Raw genomic sequence first — 23,094 nt, 5'->3', positions numbered from 1 at the left:
AAATGTTCACAAAAACTCTCTGAAGTAGAACACAATCTCAGCACTTCACTTACAGAACAGGTCTTTACAGTCTATACCAATCCGAGATTTTATATTGAAGTGAACAACAATGGGCCTCATTATCTTCTTAAGAATCCTCTTAGATTCTTTCTTAAGTTGTTCTTAAGAGGTTCCTTAAGAAAACCCTACGTCAGATTCACCAACTCAACTCGTTCGTAAGCCTCAGAATTGTTCGCAGCTGTGTTCTTACATTGATGAAAGCTGCAGGAGCAATATATATGCCATTGTTTTGTGGGCCTTGGATGGAGAAATGCCACATATAAATAGGGTGGGGGGGTTACTAATTGATGGCATGTTTCTAATTTACTTGATTTATCTTAAATCATTGGCACATTTAATTTATTTTAGAATTTAAATTCTTTGTAAATTACCAAAAATATTAAATAAATAAATGAATAAATATGACAGAATTATCACTGTAATATTGCATTTTATTGAACTACACAAGAGAAGAAAACACAACCATGCCAACATTTCGGCACTGAAATGTGCGTAAGAGTACTCCTGAGTGTTCGTAGGATTTGTTCTTGCCTAAGAAAAAATCCTAGATAAGAAAAAATTCATGAATGCCACAATCTTTGTAAAATCTTCGTAAGTGGGACTTAAGAACAAATTTGTTCGTAAGAACGGTTCATGAATGAGGCCCAATGTTCCTGGTTTCCCATCCTCCTGGGATTTAATGTATTCAGGACAGAGGTCCTCTCCTTCTACCTCCAGAACAATAGAGATTTATGTACTTGTAGTATGTACAACTATCACTTTGCAAATGACAGACTCAACCAGATGCTGACTGCAATGGAGTGTGGGTTCTCATGTTTCTACCATAGCTATCTCTTTTTCCACAGTGCAGCAATGTGTCAGCGATGCTTACTATTGCTGGCTGGCTACTCAGCGTAAGACCTACAAAAATGATGCCAATATAAAGTGAAAAGCTCAAAGATGCAGTAAACTCACCTCTGACTGGGAATGTAACCTGTGCAAAAAAGTTTGGAAAACGCTGTCATATCAGAAGTCAAGGGGGGGTTTGTATCGAGGAAGGCTAGTTAGCTGTTAGCGCTGGTGGGCAGCAGAGTCCTGCAGCGTGTTCGACTAAGGGGGCTTATAGCTAAACACACTGCACGACTAAGAATTTCTGTTCAGAGGAACATAAAGCGTTAAACATCACGTGTTTACAGCAAATAGATTTACTAAACCACTACGCTGAGTATAGTGTGGAAGTACTTTGAATCCAAATACAAAATTAACTATCATAACAATTAAGGAGATGACATTTTGATTTTCGGATGGTTGGTAGCAGTCTTCTACCTGTTTGAAATCATCACTCCCATATTGGTAAAAAGGTGAAACGTGATTGGTTGTTCAATTTCTAGCTATGTGTAGCTGTATTATTGAGATAACTACAAACTACAAAATAAAGAGACAAAACCCTGACAGGTTTACTTTTCTGTTTTTCATTTTTCCAATAGAGACAAAGTGCAGTGATGTAGGAAAGATTCATTTTGACTGCGAAACATTTACATTTTATGGTTGATCATTCGGAGAATACAAATGAATATGAAAAGAGAATGAATACTTTGTACAAGATTAGATTTTGATTTATCTAGAGGATCCTGACTGTTCCCTGCTGGTGTTTTATCAACAAGAAGCATGGAGAGGCAGCAATTCCCTCAGTTCTTTGAGGCAGGAAGAGAGCTTTCTTCTTAACCACCACTCTCAGGGCTTCTGGTAATTATGTTTAATGCCGGTTTGAAGCAAGAAGCCTCCATCTTAACAAGACATTGCTGCGCTCTCATGTCCCCAAATGAATGAAAATGAGGCGTAAAAGCTTTTGGAAAATGCAAAAAAATGATTTTTTTTTATTTGAAAGAATATGTAAAGAAATATCTCCAAAGCCATGGTGATAGAACAAACATGCATGCATCAGCAATGTTGATGATGATTATTTGTGGTTGATAGATTAAAAAATTTTATGCTCGGGTCGAAACCTCAATATTGCTTACCGCATGTATGAAATCCCAAATATTATGCATGTCATGACTCTGGTTTTATGTCTTTGTATCTTGTCTTGTGTCTTGTTTTTCCATGCCCTCATGTGTCCTTTAAGTTCTCCTGTGTATTTTCCTATGTTCCCTCTGGCTCCCTCTGTCTATAGCTTTGTTCCCTTCATATTCTCGTGTGCTCCTCCCCTTCGTTACCTCACCTGTTGGTCCACCTCACCTGTTCCTCGTCTTGTCATCAGTGTCTGTGTATTTAGTCTCTGTGTTCCCTTCACTCCTTGTCTGGTCATTGTAATTGTCAGCCTCTGTCTCGTCCACGCTCCTGTCCATGTGCCTGCTCCTGTCAGTTCCTTGTTCCCCACGGTATGTATTCTTTGGATTTTGATTTCTGGTTTTTTGATGTTTGAGTTGAACTTTGATTTTTTCTTTGTACTTTGTCCTGCCTTTTAGTTGCTACTTTGTATTGCTGTTTTTAGTTGCTACTTTGCCTCTTGCCCCCGTGTTGTCTGTTTGGTGTTCAGCTTTGCAATAAAGCTCGCCTTTTGTTTCCCCTATCCTTGCCTCTCGTGTTACTGCATTTGGGTCCACCTTCCCCTTTCCATAGTCTTCCCTAAAACCCCGACCTGACAGAATGACCAGACCTAAAATGGACCCAGCAGTTAATGGGCTGGAAATTATTCGCTGGTACCGGGACTTCATGACAAATCCAGCTAGCAGGGCCCGTCAAATTGCTGCTAGCAACCTTTTTTTTCAAGCCACAGCCAAGCTACCAGCTGAAACCCATGCCACAGTCACAGCCACAGCCAAACTCATGCCTCAGCTCCGGCGTCAGTCCATGCCTCAGCTCCGGCCACAGACCACGCCTCAGCTCGATTCCCAGCTCCTATGTTGGCTGCCCAGTCGACACCTGCCATTGGCCTTCAGTCGGCGGCCCGGTCGACACCTGCCAGTGGCCTTCAGTCGGCGGACCTGATGGCGCCTGTTCCTGCCTGTGGCCTTCAGTCGGCGGACCTGATGGCGCCCGTCCCGGCACCTCGGTCGGAGGCCCGGCCGAGGCCCGTCCCGGCACCTCGGTCGGAGGCCCGGCCGAGGCCCGTCCCGGCACCTCGGTCGGAGGCCCGGCCGAGGCCTGCTCCTGCTCCGAGTCCAGTGCCAAGTCCTCGATCGGAGGACCGGCCGATGCCCATGCCAAGTCCTGTCCCAGCACCTCGGTCGGAGGCCCGGCTGAGGCCTGCTCCTGCTCCGAGTCCAGTGCCCGGCCGAGTCCCACGCCAAGTCCAGCGCCTGCCCCTCGGTCGGAGGTCCGGCCGAGTCCCACGCCAAGTCCAGCGCCTGCCCCTGACCCACTAGGCCCAGCCGAGGTCGTCCACTGCCAGCCACCGTTCATCAGCTTCCAGGCCACCAGCTCCCTGCAAACCCCTGTTCGTGGTCCGGCCAAGACCCAGGAGGTTTTCCCAGCCAGTGGTCTGGCCTCAAGAACACCTTCGCCTTCGTCGCCGGCCTCCAGTGGGTCCCAGCCCACGCCTTCGCCGCCGGCCTCCAGTGGGTCCCAGCCCACGCCTACGTCTTCGTCGCCGGACGAGGAACAGGTGAGGTGGACCAACAGGTGAGGTACGTGGGCTGGGACCCACTAGAGGCCGGGGGCGTGGGCTGGGACCCACTAGAGGCCGGGGGCGTGGGCTGGGACCCACTAGAGGCCGGGGGCGTGGACTGGGACCCACTAGGCCCAGCCGAGGTCGTCCACTGCCAGCCACCGTTCATCAGCTTCCAGGCCACCAGCTCCCTGCAAACCCCTGTTCGTGGTCCGGCCAAGACCCAGGAGGTTTTCCCAGCCAGTTGTCCGGCCTCAAGAACACCTTCGCCTTCGTCGCTGGCCTCCAGTGGGTCCCAGCCCACGCCTTCGCCTTCGTCGCCGGCCTCCAGTGGGTCCCAGCCCACGCCTTCGCCTTCGTCGCCGGCCTCCAGTGGGTCCCAGCCCACGCCTTCGTCTTCGTCGCCGGCCTCCAGAACGCCTACGTCTTTGTCACCGGCCTCCAGAACGCCTTCGTCTTCATCTTCATCGCCAGCCTCCAGGACGTCTTCGTCGCCGGCCTACAGAACGCCTACGTCTTCGTCCACGCCCCTGGCCTCTAGTGGGTCCCAGCCCACGTCCCCAGCCTCTAGTGGGTCCCAGCCCACGTCCCCGGCCTCTAGGGGGCCCCAGCCCACCTCCCCGGCCTCCAGTGGGTTCCAGTCCTCGCCTCCACCCTCCTGTTTGTTTGGACCTTGGCCCTCCTCCAGACCCCCTCCACCCTCCCAGCCTCACTTGGACTTATGTTTTGGGGCATCTGGAAGCTGCCCCTTGAGGGGGGGGTACTGTCATGACTCTGGTTTTATGTCTTTGTATCTTGTCTTGTGTCTTGTTTTTCCATGCCCTCATGTGTCCTTTAAGTTCTCCTGTGTATTTTCCTATGTTCCCTCTGGCTCCCTCTGTCTATTGCTTTGTTCCCTTCATGTTCTCGTGTGCTCCTCCCCTTCGTTACCTCACCTGTTGGTCCACCTCACCTGTTCCTCGTCTTGTCATCAGTGTCTGTGTATTTAGTCTCTGTGTTCCCTTCACTCCTTGTCTGGTCATTGTAATTGTCAGCCTCTGTCTTGTCCACGCTCCTGTCCATGTGCCTGCTCCTGTCAGTTCCTTGTTCCCCACGGTATGTATTCTTTGGATTTTGATTTCTGGTTTTTTGATGTTTGAGTTGAACTTTGATTTTTTTCTTTGTACTTTGTCCTGCCTTTTAGTTGCTACTTTGTATTGCTGTTTTTAGTTGCTACTTTGCCTCTTGCCCCCGTGTTGTCTGTTTGGTGTTCAGCTTTGCAATAAAGCTCGCCTTTTGTTTCCCCTATCCTTGCCTCTCGTGTACTGCATTTGGGTCCACCTTCCCCTTTCCATAGTCTTCCCTAAAACCCCGACCTGACAATGCAGGACACGTCTTAAGCATAAATATTTATGCTTTAGACGTGTCCTGGCCTGCAGATCACAGCCTACAGACATAAAGGTGCCAGAATGTTAATTGAAACCTTCAAAATAGTCAATAGTTATAGTAGTATAATAGTATAGTAATATTATATAGACATTATAACGTCCATGTATTGTGTATACATTTTACTGAAGTTTCCATGCTTTCCAGCTGGACCGAGCCCACCCTGCTCCAAAGTGCCTGGGCTAGTGGCTTAAACACCAACACTTCTGCAGTGCCATGAGCTCTGAGTCCAGATTTATAGCTACATGGCTCACCAAGCTTACTAGCTTAGCAGTTAGCAGTTGGTGACATCACACCAGATACTTTTGCAATTAGATACTTTCCAAAATCAATTAGCCCCATTCAACCCAACGGTCAGCCAGCTTGCTCACAGTGTGAAAGTAAATGCTGAAGAGGTCGTGTCATCAGAGGCAGGGTGAAGGTTCACAGGCTTAAAATCCCCCCAGAGGTTGTTTTGCTCGGTGTTATCCTTGCTCAGATGCATCTAGGCGATATTTATGGCTGCAATGAAGTCCCAGTGGCAGAGCGTGCAAGCTTAAAGAGCAGGCTCTAATAAAATGCTCCCCCTCTCTGTCTGTCTCACATTGTCTCGCAGCCTGTCTGTCTTCCTCCTGCTGCCCTTCTTCTCTCCCCTCTCCCCACATCTCCTCCACTGATCTGTGTTTATTTATGTCCTGACTGGGCAAGGGTGGGGCGATATGACGGTACATACTGTGAGACAGTGGAAATTTTTCAACTGGCAGAGAGTTCCCTAAAGCATCACAGCCATTCTCCGTTCTATATATCATCATAGAAACATAAGGGCTTTGACTATCAGGTAAATTCGGTCCGTCACAGCGGGCTGTCAACTCTGTTTTTAATGCCACAATAGTCCCTGGCCTCGGGCTACCTTATACATAAAAATAAGCCCATGAGATCCAATCCAACAGATTTTAAATTTAGGAAAAGGAAAACACCTGTATCAGATTGTCTGTATTGGTAAACACAGTACTTTTGGGTATTGGAATTGGAGGCAGGAAAATGTTGGATCAACACATCCCTAAACCTTGTAAATCAATGATCAGGACTGCTGATCTTGTATGTCTTGATTTTTAAAGAATTTAAAAGATAATTCTGGTTTATAGCCACTGGGATCTTTATCCTACATTTCTGGCTAACGTTTCTGTCGTTTTTTATATCATTCTGGGCAAGGCATGGTAATGCAGAGATCAGGGAAATTTAAATTTGAAAAAATAAAATTGGTTTGCCATATTTGAAAAAAGGAAAACAGTTAACAGTAAACTTCAAAATTTCTACTCTGAACAACCCGTTTTAAACACAGATCACAGTTTACAGACTGACTTCCCGCTTCAGCTGTGAGCTGCTTTACTTGCCCCCAATTTACACTGGTTACGTGTCCGCTGCGTTACGTCTCCTCCACACAGCGGAGCCGAGGTTTCACTTTAGTTTTTGTGTTAATCCCCACCAGGTCCGGTGCGCTGCGTATCTGCTCTGTCCCAGCTCCAGCAGTCCGGAGCCCTCCGGCACAAATACGCGGGACTTCTATTTCTGGCGGATGCCGAAGCACGACGCAGCAATTCAGCTGAATTTAGAACCGAGCAGACAGGAAGTCAAGCACCAAAACAACAATATAACATCTGGTTACTTTACAAAATAAAACATTCCGTGTTGACACCCTACTGAAAAAAACAGCATAGACCAGCACAATTTCCATGCTGGTCTATGCTGGCATATGCTGGTTAGTGCTGGTTTAGTTGGTGGACCAGCATGAAGAACCTGGTCCACCAGCAAGGTCCCATTAATTATGATGGCCTACCAGCATAGTCTTGCTGGTGATGTTGCTGAGGAAGCTGGTCACCAGCATCCAATTACCAGCATCACATGCTGGTGCTGGTATGCTGGTCACCAGCATCCAATTACCAGCATCCCATGCTGGTGCTGGTATGCTGGTCACCAGCATCCAATTACCAGCATCCCATGCTGGTGCTGGTATGCTGGTCACCAGCATCCAATTACCAGCATCCCATGCTGGTGCTGGTATGCTGGTCACCAGCATCCAATTACCAGCATCCTATGCTGGTGCTGGTATGCTGGTCACCAGCATCCAATTACCAGCATCCCATGCACCAGCATGGGAAGTTCCCTGCCCATGCTGGCAGGGAACACCTGTGCCTGAGTCCTGTTCTATCAGCATCTTGATTTGCCACACCTGTCAGCTGGATGGCTTATTATATTGGATTTTAACAAATGTGTGCTCAACATCAGAAAGAAGAAATTATTTTGTGTACATACAAAAGAAAAACTGTTAACTTAAACTTGTGAGAGAAATGGAAGCAATAAACAAAGTGTTGCATTTATAGTGCAGTTTGTTTCGGGTGCCCTCAAATGAGCCCCAAATCTTGCATGTTTGAAGCTTGTATTCAATTAACTTGGTGTTCTGTGACAACCTCACTGACTCTGTGCCCTGTATTGGATTTTCACAGCCAAATTCACTCCTCCTCATACTCTGCAATAAGAAATAAGTTGTTGACACATCCCATGGTGCTGGTCACCAGCATACCAGCATCAACATACCAGCACCAGCATGGGATGCTGGTCACCAGCATACCAGCATGGGATGCTGGTCACCAGCATACCAGCACCAAACACAACATATGCTGGTCTATGCTGGTCATCAGCTATCCTGGTCTATGCTGTTTTTTCCAGCAGGGCACCAGCACACAAATCTCAAAAAAGAGACAAACACAAGCTCATCTGCTAATCCTTCGGTCGGGAACACTTCCTGTAACTATAACTATAACCTATAACTGCGGTCGCGAGTGATCAAGCTCGCCAGCTGTCTACCGTACTGTGCTGTGGCGGACTCAAAATGCAACCGGTGGGGATTGCCGGACGGCAGACGGCGGAGCAAAACCGGATCGGAGCCGTAACACAGCAGACACATATCCAGTGGAAATTGGGGGTGACTGTTTTCCTAAGAGGGATTCTGACAAGGGGTGTACGCTATTAATAAAGTAGTCAATTTAAGGTTGCTGCCCTCACTGGTTGGTTAAACAAATAATTTTGACAGTATTAACATATAAATGACATGATGACATTATTTGCAATGATATGTCAGGTCCTTCTTTACGTTGAATAGTGTTCTCAGTAAATTTTGTTTGTTTACTTTTATCAACAAGTTTTGTAGGATTATGTACAATGATCATAATGCCCGTTGAAACAGTTCAGTGGCCTTTAAAATACAAGTTGGTTATTGAAATAATATAATTAACATTTTTGCATATACACAATATCTTTTGTGGAGTATAATTAACCGCATGGATCAAACTGTGCTCATTTCTGACTGTTTTCTAAAAGTTTTCATAATTAAAGCTGCAGTCTAGAGTTTTGAGAAAAAAGTTGAAGAAAGTTTGAATGATACAGCTACCAGGTCCGTCATTCCTACTCTCTCAGCCCTGCCTTCAAAGCCACAAGCTAGTTTTACCAACAAGCTACGTAGCTCAACTACTCGCAATATGCGCAATTGCGAGTATTACTGTAACTGCTGCCACCATATCCTTGTGGTTAAAACATAGAAGGAAACATATATCAAGCAGGGGTCCTTACTTGTCCAGCAGAAAAGCCGCTAACTCTGCGTCGCTCTTGAGTCCTTACAAATCCCGCAGCATCCTCCACCTCTGAAATGACGCTCCAATATTTATCCTTGTTTTCTCTCTCTCTTATCCTTGTTCTCTCTGGCTTTGGCTTGAGCTTGAACGTATCTGACCAGGTAAAAGCAGGCACTGCGCCTGTGTGGGGGAGGGGCACTGCTAGCAGTGTGTGCACAAGAATGATTGACACTTCTCAGACACTCCCCTTGGCTCTGATTGGTTGTGTTGATCCTGGAGCGGTAGATTCTTGCAAATCAAAATAGGGCCACTGGGTGGAACCACAGACAGTGGATTTTTACATAGCTGACCTGTATCTTATTCTACTGTCAGATCATAATGATCATTTTAGCAAATATAACAAAAAATAGTTACAGACTACAACTTGCCTAAATTTAACCTTTGTTAAAACATCAGGGAGATTAGTTGTTTAGGAACATCTATTATTCTTACCAACAGCAGGTGATCTCGTTTTTTGGTTTAAAAAGTGACAGATATTTTAGTCAAACTGAGCGTTTCACCTTTCGTGTTTCTTGCCTCGTCTGACTTTTATGTCACAAGGGTCAAACTGGGAACTTGGCATCAGCGCTACAATGTCTTCTTAACCAATTAATGTGCTTCAAAAATCTGATCAGAAATACAATGTAAGCTCTATTTATCTGCTGAATTAGCATGCCATCATTTTCCTTAAAGGCAGCCTGTGGAGGTTTTGACTAATGATGCTATGGAGCAGAGTTTTGATGAGCTGGTTGCAGTTTACCACAGCTGTAACATGACACATTTCTGCAGACAATATCTTGTCAGTTAACTGATCGACACAAGAAATGTTGGCAGAGAAGAAGAAGACTGTTAGTTAGCAAAACTTTATGCAAACTTTAAATTCTACAATCTCTGGAAATGCTTTATGGTAAATGGTAAATGCGTTACTCTATCTTTTTGCACTTGTGGCTTGTTGGATGTTTGCCTAAGTGGCTGATTGTGTGTTTGGTTGTGTGTGTGTTTGCTTTTGTGCCTGGTTGTGTGTTTAGTTGTGGTTTGCCTGTGTGGCTGATGATTCTTCTCACAGGCTGATGGATGGTGCTGAGGAAGGCTATGAAGCTGGTTGAAAGGTTCTCAGTAGCAGGGTAAATGATTAGGCTGTGCTCAGCCACAATATTCACATTACTTCAGTGTCTGCAGGGCCGGGTGGGGATCAATACTCTATTACTCTTCCACCTGAGCCAATCCCTTGATGGCAGGCCACCACAGGGAGCCCTCGCCGCTGCTCAGACTCCACCAATCAATGCTGTTGCGGACAGAGGAAATAAAACGTGATTAGAGATCTTAACTGAGGCACCCGTCAGACAACGGTCCAAGGAACAGCATCCAAACATCGCTTCATGTAGTTGTGCCGACTTGCACTTACCAACACACATTTGAGACAGGAAGTGCTTCAGTGCTGGTTTGTGTAAGGTGAGAGGGGCTGCTGGTGGAGACCAGAGGTCTCCAGGGAGCACTGCAGTGGCCTCTGCTTCTGATTAAAAGTTTGCTTTTGCAGCAATCAGCTTTGCAGAGTCAGCAAATTACTGACCTTGGTTGTGTCCTGTGTGTGTAAGTGTGTGAGCGCTCTTGTATCCCACCCTTGAACATACACCATAGTGTGTATATGCTGTGATCTGCATTAATTATACACACACGACTTTTTTGAAGGTTGGTTCTGTTACTGATGTTTGTTTAAATCAAGATGAGGGACTTTATTCCAGCTCATATTGGACGGGTTGTCGGGGTATCACAGGGCTCACACATACAGACGAACACATTCACACTTGCTTTCACACCTGTGAGAAATATTTTGCATCTCCACTTCTCTTCACCTGCTTATGTTTGGACTGTGGGAGGGAACCAGAGCTCTCAGAGGACAAACAATATGCAGCAATATGCAGCAATATTACGCGTTATTGGCTCTCTAACCACTGATCCACTGAGGCGCTGTGATGGTAGTCTGTATCTTTTTTACACGTTCATGTGGTAAAGTCTGTTCAGATTTGTGAATATTTGTTTTTTGATTCTTAGTTTTTAGTTTGTGAAAATGAGTTAAAATAATTTGTGAAGTATTTTAACAATTGATTAATTGGTTTTAATTTCTTTAAGAAAAATAAGCCAGTATCCTCTGATTCCACCTCCTTCAATGTGAATATTTTCTTTATATATAGTTATTTTCTCCTCAGTAAAAGTAAACTGAATATCTTTGGGTTGTGGGCAAAAGAAGATATTTGAAGGCTTTGAGAAACACTGTTGGACAATTTTCTGACATTTTGTAGAACAAACAACTAATGGATTGATCAAGTCAAGAAACATCAGATTAAGTGAAAATAAGAATTATCGTTTGAGGTAGCCACAACCTGAACCATGCCCTGTTTTTGGTCAATTTTACTCTCATCGGGACCAAAATGCACAAAATCAAGATCGTTCTGTATGGAAGAATACTTGAAACTAGCGATTGACTCCATAAACTCATGAGTAGACCATCGACTGAGGTAAAAGATTAAGTGAGACTTTTGGTAATTTTCTCATAAGCTTACATACAATTGGACGATTGTATTTTTGAAACCACTGAAGTCACCCCCTGCCAGCTATATAAAAGAATGCAATCTTAAGGCATTGGCTTCACTAGCCCTGGAAAACCAGAAGCAATGTGCTGAGACGGATATATATTGGTGATTGCAAACTATTTTATATATTTTGTCTCAGCAGCTTCCATCTTCACATTGTGTCTCTGGTTTAGCTACAGAGTGAGACTTCTCATCTCTGCTCAACCTTTGCTAAGAGTTGCACAAATGCACATTAACAGGCAGGATGTAGCCAGTCAGAGGCAGAGTAGGGTGGTTCATGCTAAGCAATGTAGTGTGCCACCAAATAACTCCATTACAGCAGTAGCAGCTGTATGTCTGTTGACTGACTGGAGTGTATATATAAAGTATATAAATTTATATATATGCCTTTTACACAGTGATGCACATATGTTACGGAAGAAAAATGCTCAACTCCAAACCAGGCTCCTCAGGCAGTGCAGGAGCAGTGTTTTCAGCGGAAGAGAGTTGACTTTGGGCTTTTTAACTCTGAAGTTCTTTTATGTGCATAAACATGCTACATAGCACAATAATGGAAAGGCAAAAACCCAGAAAGCATAATAGGACCCTTTTCAAATAACATCCAGATGCTATAAACTTGCAACAGCTAAGGTGGTCAGACTGACCCTGACTGTCCAATATTTAGCAACTGTGTGTCTGTAACATGACGAGTAACATCTGTTTTTCTTCCCTCGTTTTCCCTCTATTACTTTCCTAACCCCAGTTGAGTGTGTAAAGATAAAGAGCTGTTAAGTGGTGCTGTACTTTCCGCTGCCTGTTGAGTAATGGCTGAGGTGCCCATCGACCCGCCAGTCCCATAAAGCAGACACCAGAAAACAGACAGACTGTTTACACCCTGGCCACTGCCAGCGGAGCTCTGCAGGCTGTAGTAAAAATTAAGTTGTTCTGTATTTTATATTGGGCTGGTGTTAACCTGTGTATTAAAAATCAGATACTGGCCAGTCACTGAAATGATGCTATTTATCGTAAAATCAAGAGATAGTGATGTGACATTAACCTCAGATTGTATAGTATGTAATTATGGATGAATATGTTTAACTGGTACTTTTAAGTTTTAAAAATATTTCCCAGGTGTTTCCTTTTGGTTTTATACAGAAAGTTATAAAATTTGCATTTTTCTCACTCTTTTTTCGGAGGACGTGTAAATAAAAATGTTATTTAAGCAATTTTTTCCATTTCTCAAGAGAAGATGCAGCAATATTTTTTGTTCAAACAGGGTATTAGTTTCAGTGTTTTCCGTGGTTGACTAATGTTGCTAGGACACAAGCTATTAACGTAGCACTGATACTGATTAGTGACTGAAGTCGTCTGTCCATTTAAAATATCAAACATTTGGCATCCCCAAGAAACTTTTATTTTTATTCATGTGTTTTCAACACATGCTGAGATATCGACAGCGCCGGGACGCTCAGTACTGTCTGTCCTGCTTTTTGGAAGATGAATACAGTCTTTCCCACAGAATCAGTCTTTAATTGTGGGGGTGGCTGTCCAGCTGGGGTGTCATAGAGCATGCGCACTTGAGACTTCCGCCGACCTAGTTGGCTAACTTCCGGTTTTGCACCAAGCTAATTTGGATGGAGATAAAATGTAATCGGGCGGCTCTTCTAGACCCTCAAAATTGTATTGGACCAAATTGCTCAAATTCTGACAGTAAAGTCTTTCACAATGTTAGATTATAGGAAAAGTCCCCAGTGCATCACATGACGACATTGTTACACGGCTTGGCAACGACAAAAAATGGCTTCAAGGCCTGGCTCTCTTTGTGGCTTTGGAGAGAAAGTTATGATCAAGCCAGCTGCGTTGAATAGTCCTCCTCCTCTTCTTCGTTGGTTTTACCGGCTGGCTAAAAACCACACCGCCATCCACTGTATTGGAGAGTATAATGGCATGCTATTCACTGACGTGTGTGTTGTCTTAAGTGAATGAGAACGGAACGCACAGCTCCAAAAACAGAAAATCATTATGTGGTGGCCAAAATTGATATTGTGGCGAACCGCCACAAATGAATAAATGTGCTGGAAAAACTATAATGCTGGTAAATGACGTCAGCTGTCTCTGTCATGAATTCAGGTGTGTTGATGGTTGGGGACGTGGCAGTTAACCAGTTTCAGTATTACCTGGTTTAAAATGTCATGATTTTGTAACCATTAAGTCTCAGTTACACCAAGTGTTTCTGTTATCACTCTCAAAAAAAGGGACATTAGTAAATTATTTTCCTGAATCCATTTCGGTGATAGCTGTGGCTGGAGGAATTATGTTTTTAGGTTGTCCGATGCCAAAATATCCACCTAACTTCAAGGATGAACTGATTAGAAATCTGTACTCACTAGTCATCATTTCTCAACAATTCACAAGATAATTATTATTTTTATTTTTTTTACACAACTGCCTGAAAAGATGAAATGATGAAGTGAACACATTTTGTACCCAAAAGTTTGAAGGTCAACTTCACTGTGACATCGTAATTTTTTGGGAAAAAAAATTCTGGCCATTATTCAACTGACTTTTTGTTTAGATTCATTCATAATTTAGTTCTGTATTATTTGGTTACTATGTAATAAGCTAATAAAGCCAATTTCAAAATTGGGCGTGAAAAAAAACAACGATACATTTGATTTGATTTTATACATCTGTAATGTCTTAAATGACTGAATGCATTAAAACCGTAAAGCTGTGAGACCCTAATTTTTCCTCGTACAATAATCGCACCATCAAAATCAAAAATATGTGGATCCCTAATGCTGACAAATAGTGAGACTGCGAAAATTCCCGGCACCGAGCTCTGTAATCAGCGGCTCTTATATCACTCTGAGATTCAAGCACAGAATAGAGCTGCTTAACTGCCTGTGCCTATTGTGATTTATGAGGTAATGTAATCAATTACTTTTAGTGCTCGCCCACACAGATGTGGCACCAATTAAATTACAGTTGGAATACAACATTTACGCCCCCTGAAGAATGAGTGTTGTACTTTTTTGCTCTATTACTGCAGAAAACTCAATAAAATTTAGATTTCTTCTTTATGACAGTTACAATTTTGCCCAAATGAATGAAAACGGAACACACACCATGAATATACTGTATTTAAAGTGATTGCGCAGAAATATATATAATATTGTTTTATACTGTATATATTTTGAGATATTTTGTTGTTTTTCAGCAATTCTCAGTTTTTGGCATCCCTCCTTTTGTTTATCACACATCAGCGCTGAAGCATGGCCATTGTGCGCGCAGACAAAAGAGTGGAGGACAGTGTGTTTCTCTGTAAATGTCGAGTGTCGACTCGCAGCACGTAGTATTCATCCCACACATTATCACAGGAACCACAGGAAGCCTGATGGTGTGTGTGTACAGTGTGTGTGTGTGTCCTGTATGGATGTGGATGCATGTGCGAGTCCAGTACACATACACACAGGAGAATCGCGAACAGCTCATTTAGTCCCATGTTGTTAGCTGTAATAGAGGACTGACTGTACACATTGTGGCAGAAAATGGACCTCAGCGCAGCAGCCACAGGAAATGTGATTTCATAGAAGCACGCATCCCTCCCACACTCGACTAGAAGATCATGAATATGATACGTGGGTGCATAAGGACAGATGGTCTCTTTCTGATTCATGAATTTGCCTCGGTAACCCATTTACGCTCCTCTGTGTCTTGTACCGCCAACCGTACACTCTGTTTATCAACCATAAACCTATTTTACCCTGCGAAGAATACATTCACAGAAACATTGAAAGCATAAAATCTCTAAATATTAGTATGAGCACCTACAATCCTACTATTGGGTACAACTGAGATCTTCATCTTCACTTTAAAGGATCTATTTGTAAGAAAAATTGTCAGACAAACACCAACGCATATGGATGATGGCCGACCCGTTCTTTAATCCCAGAGCCCACGAGTTGGGAATGAGACTCAAAATCAACTTTTCGGACAAATAGGACCTTTAACCGTCATGCAACTAATGAAAAAATAATGAACAGAATTGAACTCAGACCACATGTAGTCCAAAAAATGGTCCCTGTCAAAAACTACCTTCATTTTCTTTTCAACTTTCATACATAGGTAACTTTTTCAAGCATCAGTCCTGATAATAACTACCTCATGTGAATTAATGTTCAGGATTTTAACCCTTTAAATACCAGTTTGTTTACATGATGCCAGTGTTCTGTTTTTTTTTGTTTTTTTTTTTATGGAAAAAGAAAATATTTTGCATATATATATAATATTTTGTATTTTTATGTCGCTGACATGGAACATTTTTTTTCTAAATGTGGTCTTTTATCAGCTTTGTGAGGATTAAGTTTTATTATGAGGCATAGCCCCCTATAGGACACAAGGCAAATAGCATGAATTGGAATATGGACCAAAATACATAAAAAAATATAAAAATGACAAAATTGGCCTTTATTGACAGGACAGATTGAGATATATCAGGAATAGGATGAGGGAGAGGGGGGGTGACATGCAGCGGGCCCCTGGCTGAGCCAACTGAGCTAAATGGCACCCCGGGATATGTGATTTCTAACTGGTTTTAATGGTTCATGATATGTACAACATCTGTCTGTCTGCAATACATGCAGTGTGTTATAGACATATTTTATGAGCTGTGGTTGAAATTGAAAAAAATAGAATAAAAACAAAATAATAATAAACACCTTTGCCAAAATGCAATTTGCATTAATACAGCCAAAATGATCTAAAAATGAAAGTTAAAAAAAACACTGAATGTATCAAGAGTTGCATGAGGGTAAACCCTAAACTTTTGTGTGTGTGTTTGGTTGTGTAGGAGCTGTGTGAAGACCCTCACCTGTTTGTCGATGGCATCAGCGCACACGATTTACATCAGGGACAGCTGGGTAACTGCTGGTTCGTCGCTGCCTGCTCCAGCCTGGCCTCCAGAGAGTCTCTATGGCAAAAGGTAAGCATGTCTGTGTAATGTATGAGTTCATGTCTGTTGTTGATTTTCTTCTTTTCTTTGTCTCAGTCTGTGTGCAGACAAACACCCACCAATCAAACCGCTTTTGGTCACATCACGCAATCTACAGAAATAGTGAAACACTAAATATGCTGACTTTTTCCTTCCTCAGTGAGAAGAACAGAATGAAAACAATCTCACGTCTGTGTGTTCCACTCTTAGCTTGAGTCAGGATGTGGTTAGCCTAGCTTAGCATTAAGACCAGACTTGTGGTAACCACACAAAACATGCACCTTTTTGGGGATATTGGGCACCGCCAAAGCCAAATATATATAAAGCCCCTGCGGAGAGCATCAAAACTAACTAAATGACTTTTCTCAGATCCGATGGCTGTAGTTGGTCTCCAGTAGATTTCTCTCTCAAGTTTTTGATTTTGGTGTTTTGTTTATTAATTATCTGCTCCAGCTTTGCCAACTTTTTACGGTTCAAAGTCATTTCATCATCATTTCATCATTTCTTTATTCACATCAGTTAAAATCATATACAACATACTCTCTGTAAATCTGTAATAATCTTATGTGAAATGGGACACCCTAGGAAGCTTAAAAAGCTTATTAAGAGGGGCCCAAGCACAATGTAGATACAACTAAAAATAACAAATAACATAGAATTTATTATTCACGTGTAGGCTTACATGTATATATAACACTCTCAACCATACACACCCAAACAAGAGATACCCTAACCTAAGGCTAAACCTAACCTAAGCCCTACTCCTAACATGGTCCAAGTGGTCACGTCACCAACAATCTAAGACGAATTATTCTACAGTATAGGAAAAAGAAATTGCCATATTGCAAAGGTTTATTGGAAAATGTAAAATCTTCCCAAATTCTGTGCCAAATACATGCACTAAGGTCTTCCACAAACCCGTTGAAAACAATGTTTAGCCTCCAAATTAACCTGTGTATCTTGTTTGGTTTTTTTTAAGGCATCTGACCACAGCTTTGTATCTAGGACACAGACACTCATTTGGTATCAGTTTTCACATATAACACAAAATGCTGTGCCTGTGATGCACAGAATACAAATTGAGAGTATGTTTAATACAAACCTGCCCTATGTTGCACTTTGCTTTTTGCCGTTGTCGTGTCAGCCTGTGGTTTTTTGAAGAAGAACCATACAATAATAGGGCAGCAAGTAATGATTACTTCTGTTCTGAGTTAATTTGGTGATTATTTTCCTGATTATTCGATTAGTTGTTAGGTCGATGAAAATGTCATAAAATGGTGAATAACTTCGATCCATGTTTCCAAAAGCTCAAGATGACGTCTTCAGATGTCTTGTTTTGTCCACAACCCAAAGATATTCAGTTTCCTGTCATTGAGGAGGAAAGTAACCAGGAAATAGTCACATTTGAGAAGCTAGAATCTCAGAATTTTGATACGACTAATTGATGTTGCTCATAGTATAAATGGGTGAAATCCCTGACTCTTGCATTCAGTTACACAGCCTTCTATCACTGAATGCCTCTGTTGCTGATTCACCACGTCAACCCGTCAGGCAGCCGTCGATGAAACACATTTTTTGAGCAAGTTTTTAAAAAGAGTAAACACTTTAACAAACAGGACCATTTCTAATTGGGAGATAACTGGAAAACATTGTTTCCCTCACAAAATGTTTTTTCAATGTACTCAATTGTAATTATTCCACATTTAGTGTTTAGTGTCCATTAGGAACCATTACGATAAGAAGTAAACACCAGAGGACTCATTACAGCACCACAACGCCTGCCCAGTCTCAGCAGACTCCATCAGTCAGTCGAAGCCTGATTGGTGGAGGCTAAAGGAGAGTCTCCCAGGACCGGCTGGAAGCACTAAGGCGAGATGGATGTCCTGGCTTCTGTGGGTAGTGAATGTGTTTTTATTAGAAGCTTTTTTTTTTCATTTCACATTGCTAACCAGCAGAGGAAGCTTTCAATGCTAGCAAGGGCTCAGAGGAGAGAGGCCAACTATAGATGAATGAATGCATAGAGAGTGAATGAATAGACGCACAAATGGAAAGACGGATTAAAACCATTTCAAGCAGGCACTTCACTAAATACAAGCAGGATTATTTATATGTTGGTTTTATCTCCAAATATATTCACTGGCATTGATTCAACACTGGTGCCTCTTTATGACTTACATCAGCAACTAACATCACCAGTAAGAAAATAGTTTTTTAGCTTTGTATTCACATTAGTTGTTCTTAAGCTCCCCCCCAGTGTTTTTTAGCATTTTTGATAAATCATGTGTCTTTTCCTTACTGTGTTGATAAGCTAGCTTTTTTTTTTAAGTACATTTTGTGCAATTTAAGCTGGTTCTGATGTGGAGTAATGACGTATGACTGTAGTGGAATCTGGGAGTCATACGTCATCCTCCAAGCTCGGCTTATGAGATCAGCTCCTTTTGAAGAAACGGGGCAGTGTGTAGTGCGTGAGTGGTAGAGCGAGGTGAGAGACCTGCAGTGGCTGCGCTCAGAGCAGACGGGTGTCAGCGGCCGGAGCAGAGGGTAAGTTCAGCAGTGAGGGCGTCAGGTGGCAGTAAATGCAAACAAGGAATACTTCTGGTTGAGTGACAGCTTTCACTAGCCATGCTAATTTTCCTGCCATTGCTTTTCCATGCTAACACTAACCATGCTAGTGGTGATCTAGCTGGAGCTAGGCTTTAATGCTCGCCACCGGGTCGCTTTCCCTGTTAGATAATAACATCACAGGGAATGTTGTTACCTTTAGCTTCCTCAGTAGAATTACTTTTACCGAGCAAGCAACTATGTTAGCTGGAGACTACCGGAGTTTGATCTGAGAAGACAGATGGCTGGTTTTGGATTCAAGTTTTGTTGTTTCCTGTTTATTTTGAAGGTTTCTCTGTCATGGGTCTTGTTGTGATTTACACTTCCTGTCAGCCTTTTTCCCTCCCGCGCCACCTGTGTGTCGTTAGTTAAGTAGTTAAGGACTCATTAACAAATGAACCCAGGCAGGAAAAAAGTCACTCTCAAGACACATGACGGAGAAACCTTCAAAATATACAGGGAACCACAGAACTTAAAACGCCGACCAGTGACAGTTTGGCTTGTTTTCTCGTGTCTCGCGAGCTCTTTACACACTGATCGGAGTAAATATTTAAACTCCTGCGTGAAGATTGGCACCACAAATCCACTTTCGCTAACTTCAGTACAAAACTTGTGGTGTTGTATTAACAGAAGATTAGACTACAATATTTAAACTGTACTGTGCTCTGGAGTTTCGGGTGTCAGGATTATTCTGAAATGTTTTTTGGCATCTATCTTGACAGAGGAAACAAAGTGATTACTGAGGTTTAATGGGATTTGAAACAAGATGCTTCGGCCTGTTGTGGCGAGACGCTGGGTTGTGACAGTCTGCTCACACAGGGTGTGTACATACAGGCCTGCTTGCACGCTATCCTCCCTCTGTTTGCTCTCTGTTCCTCGAGCTCTGTTTAAACACTCAATCACACTCCTAGTGTAGTCTTAAATTTGCATTTGTGAATTCTTAATAACCACAAATTCTTAATCTAAACTTGCTTACTAATTACATGATAATCTTATACGTTGAAACACGTGAAGTCAATGATTGAGATTTCTTTGAGTATAAAATAAAAGGTCCTTTTTTCCTCTCAATGATCATTTATTCCTTTGCACTGCCAGTGGATGTTTCTCAATGTATTGAGAAATAAAAAGAATAATTAGAAAAACGTATAAATGAAAAGTGTCAGATACCTCGATCTCTGGTATCACAGAATATCAAATAACTCCATATCGAATGTGCTGCATGTTTACACGTTTTTTACTTTGTTTTGATTTTATTCTCTCAACATTTTGTGGTTGATTATTTCATTCTGGTTCTCTGAAACAGGAAGCACTCTTTGTTGATGAAAGTGGGTGATATGACAGTTAGAATCACTCATAGTTTATCCATGTGATCTGAGGTGCGGGTGATGGACATCCGGCTCAGGTTACAGAAATATTAACCATTTTGGGAAATAGCTTTCTTGCCACTTGAGACTGTAGACGAGACCAGACAGGAAGCTGTTGCATTTAACTCGGCAAACTGTCTGTCCTCCGGGTCAATTCCTCTTTTGGGTTTGGAATGGGACATTTTGATATCAAATGTCAGGTGCACTCTGGTGAATCAGAGTGCTGTTGGCTCAGCCTTCTGTAAAGTGGAGTAGTTTGACATTTTGGGAATTACACTCATTTGCTTTCTAGTGGAGTGTTAGATGAGAAGATCAATACCCATTTTCATATCCGCTGTTGAATTTCAGGGTTACAGGCAGCAGTACAGCCACTGAATCCCCAAATCAATTTGATTCTGATTCACAAGTTCAAGATCTGATTGGATTCGATATCGATTCAGTCACGGATATTTCACTTACAATCACTTTGATGTTTACATGGAGGATTGAGGATTTGTGGTGAAAATCTGCCCATGGAGAAATCAATGGATGTTGTTGTTGTGTTTCATTCTCAACAAATTCTCAAATAGCAACACTTGAATGACAGCAGGGATGGAATGTAACTAAGTACAGTTACTCAAGTACTGTACTGAAGTCCAATTTCGAGGGATTTGGGCTTGAGTATTTACATTTTCTGTGACTTTATACTTCCACTCCACTACATTTGGGAGACAAATATTGTATATTTTACATCACTTCATGTATTTGCAAACTTTAGTTACTAGTTACTTTCCCAATTTTATAACGCATCATAACCAAAGTAGAACATTTAAGGTCAATTTATTAATAATTTAATTTATTCATTTATTTATTTTACTGGCAATGGAAATAAGAAAACAAAACAAATATCCAGATGATCAACAAAAAGCTGATTATTAATACTAGTGCATTGCCCGTAGGAAATATGTATTCCTATAGAAAAGTGGGAGGTTAAGTAGCTTTTTCATGGATGGCCAAATGAGGCTGTGTTTGAAGGTGGGATGTCAGGGATATTTAGGTTTGTTATGAAATCCGATATTCCAGGGTATAATTGGCAGTTTTTGACTATTTTTGATTTTGCCATAATATTTCACCTTAAAAACTATTTACCTTGCCTTGCTTCATGTCATTATTTTCAGCACAATCCCACATGTGTGACTGTGCAGTTATTTTTTCATTTTGACAAACTTTTATAACACAATGGACCTTAAATCACAAAAAACATAAAATCCGAGTAGATAACATTTTGATTTTCTACTGTGAAAACCACAAATATGTTTTACGAACTATTTTTATTACTTATAATGCAAATATATAAATTGCTGTTTGCTAAAAAAATTGAAATTTATAAAGTTCTACGTAGTGATATGTTTCCCCCAGCTCCTTCCTGCCTGCTCAACATTCAGCAGTCTCCTCAATGTTTTGCCTCATTAAACAAAAAACCTCGACTCCACTACTCACTAAACACACTACACCAACACTACATAACACACTAACAATACACTCCAAACACGCTTAATGTCACAAATCTCTCAACTCTCAAAACTCGCTATCTCTGTCGCTGTCACCGTCACTGTCCCTCCGACAACTTCCCCCCGTTCCTAAGCAACCAAATAACATAGTTTGTCATTTAATTTTGTGATTGGTTGGTGGGACGCCTTTTTCCACCAATAGGAAAAGGAGTAGCACAAAGCAAACACTTCCTTGCTTCGTGAGAGAAGCCCGTTTTGACCGTTTCTTCCTGCACCGAACCCGCAGCAAACGGCTGATATCGACACATTTTGAATGCAATGATCTCTCACATTTGGTTATTAAACACAAAGATCTATAACTGAGCCAGGGTATTAGACAGTTTAACACAAAAATGTATTTCTTCCAGATTACATTAGCGCATTGAAAAAAATAACCTTCACTGCAAATTAGATAATTAGAAATTACCCAAGCATTGTTTTCTGTACCATATTCTTTTTAAAAGTTTTAACATTGGCACATATTGCATAACATGTGTATATACTGAATCTGTCCGTCTCCAATATACCTACTTTTTTTCTGTAATTAGATTTAATATCAGATACTTTAAGAATTATACACAAGAGCTAATCTTAAAGGTGAGTTTCAGTTTACCAAAGTAACATTTTAACAGTTTCTTTACTTTGACTTAGTATGACTTTTGAGTATTATTTTTACTACACTACAGGAGAGTATAGATCTTCTCTCTCACGCTCCACCAGAAAGCAAATAAGCTGATTTCCCAAAATGTCAAACTTTTGCCTAAAATGTGAAATAATGAATGAATTCATCTTTGATAAGATGAGATGAAGTGGTGCTAAAACAAAGTCCTATGTTGCAGCTGCTGAATATCTAAAGGGATGGAGGTAGCACACACACACACACTCCTTCAGGTTCAGGACAGAGTTGACAAAACTCAATGTCACTCATTTATTGTAGTCGCGTCAAGAAACATGCCACTGTTTCGGCCTGGTGGTCTTCTTTAGAGCATGGATGAACATCCGTGTCATGCCATTTATATACCGGGGTTAGCAAGTGATTCACTTAAAATACCAGATGGTAATTAACTTCCCACGGCCCTATATACATCTTATCCTCATATGACAATGGTTGAAAATAGGTGAAAGATAAAATCTTTGGATATTCAACGGTTGCAAAGAACCAAATGTTTTTCTCTGATTTTGCAGCCTTGATTAGAATAATTATCATTCTAAATCAAAAGCGAGGGAGAATTCCTAATGGGGCCTGCAGGCTGGAACTGAACCTCGGTGCCTGTAGTTTGATTTGCTGCGTGTTGTTGGTTTGTAGTTGGAAATTG

General features: G+C 41.9%; 1 protein-coding gene across 1 annotated transcript in view; it reads left to right on the top strand.

The window, feature by feature from the left end:
* Positions 1-23,094, top strand: part of capn5b (calpain 5b) — an 82,183-nt gene that overhangs the window by 24,845 nt on the left and 34,244 nt on the right. The window contains exon 3 of the mRNA XM_030438244.1: positions 16,144-16,275. Coding sequence (XP_030294104.1) covers positions 16,144-16,275 — 132 coding nt within the window. The remainder of the gene's footprint in view (positions 1-16,143; positions 16,276-23,094) is intronic.

This window comes from Sparus aurata, chromosome 13, assembly GCF_900880675.1.
Source record: "Sparus aurata chromosome 13, fSpaAur1.1, whole genome shotgun sequence".
Classification (NCBI taxonomy): Eukaryota; Metazoa; Chordata; class Actinopteri; order Spariformes; family Sparidae; genus Sparus; species Sparus aurata.
This window is presented reverse-complemented; position numbering and strand designations above follow the sequence as displayed.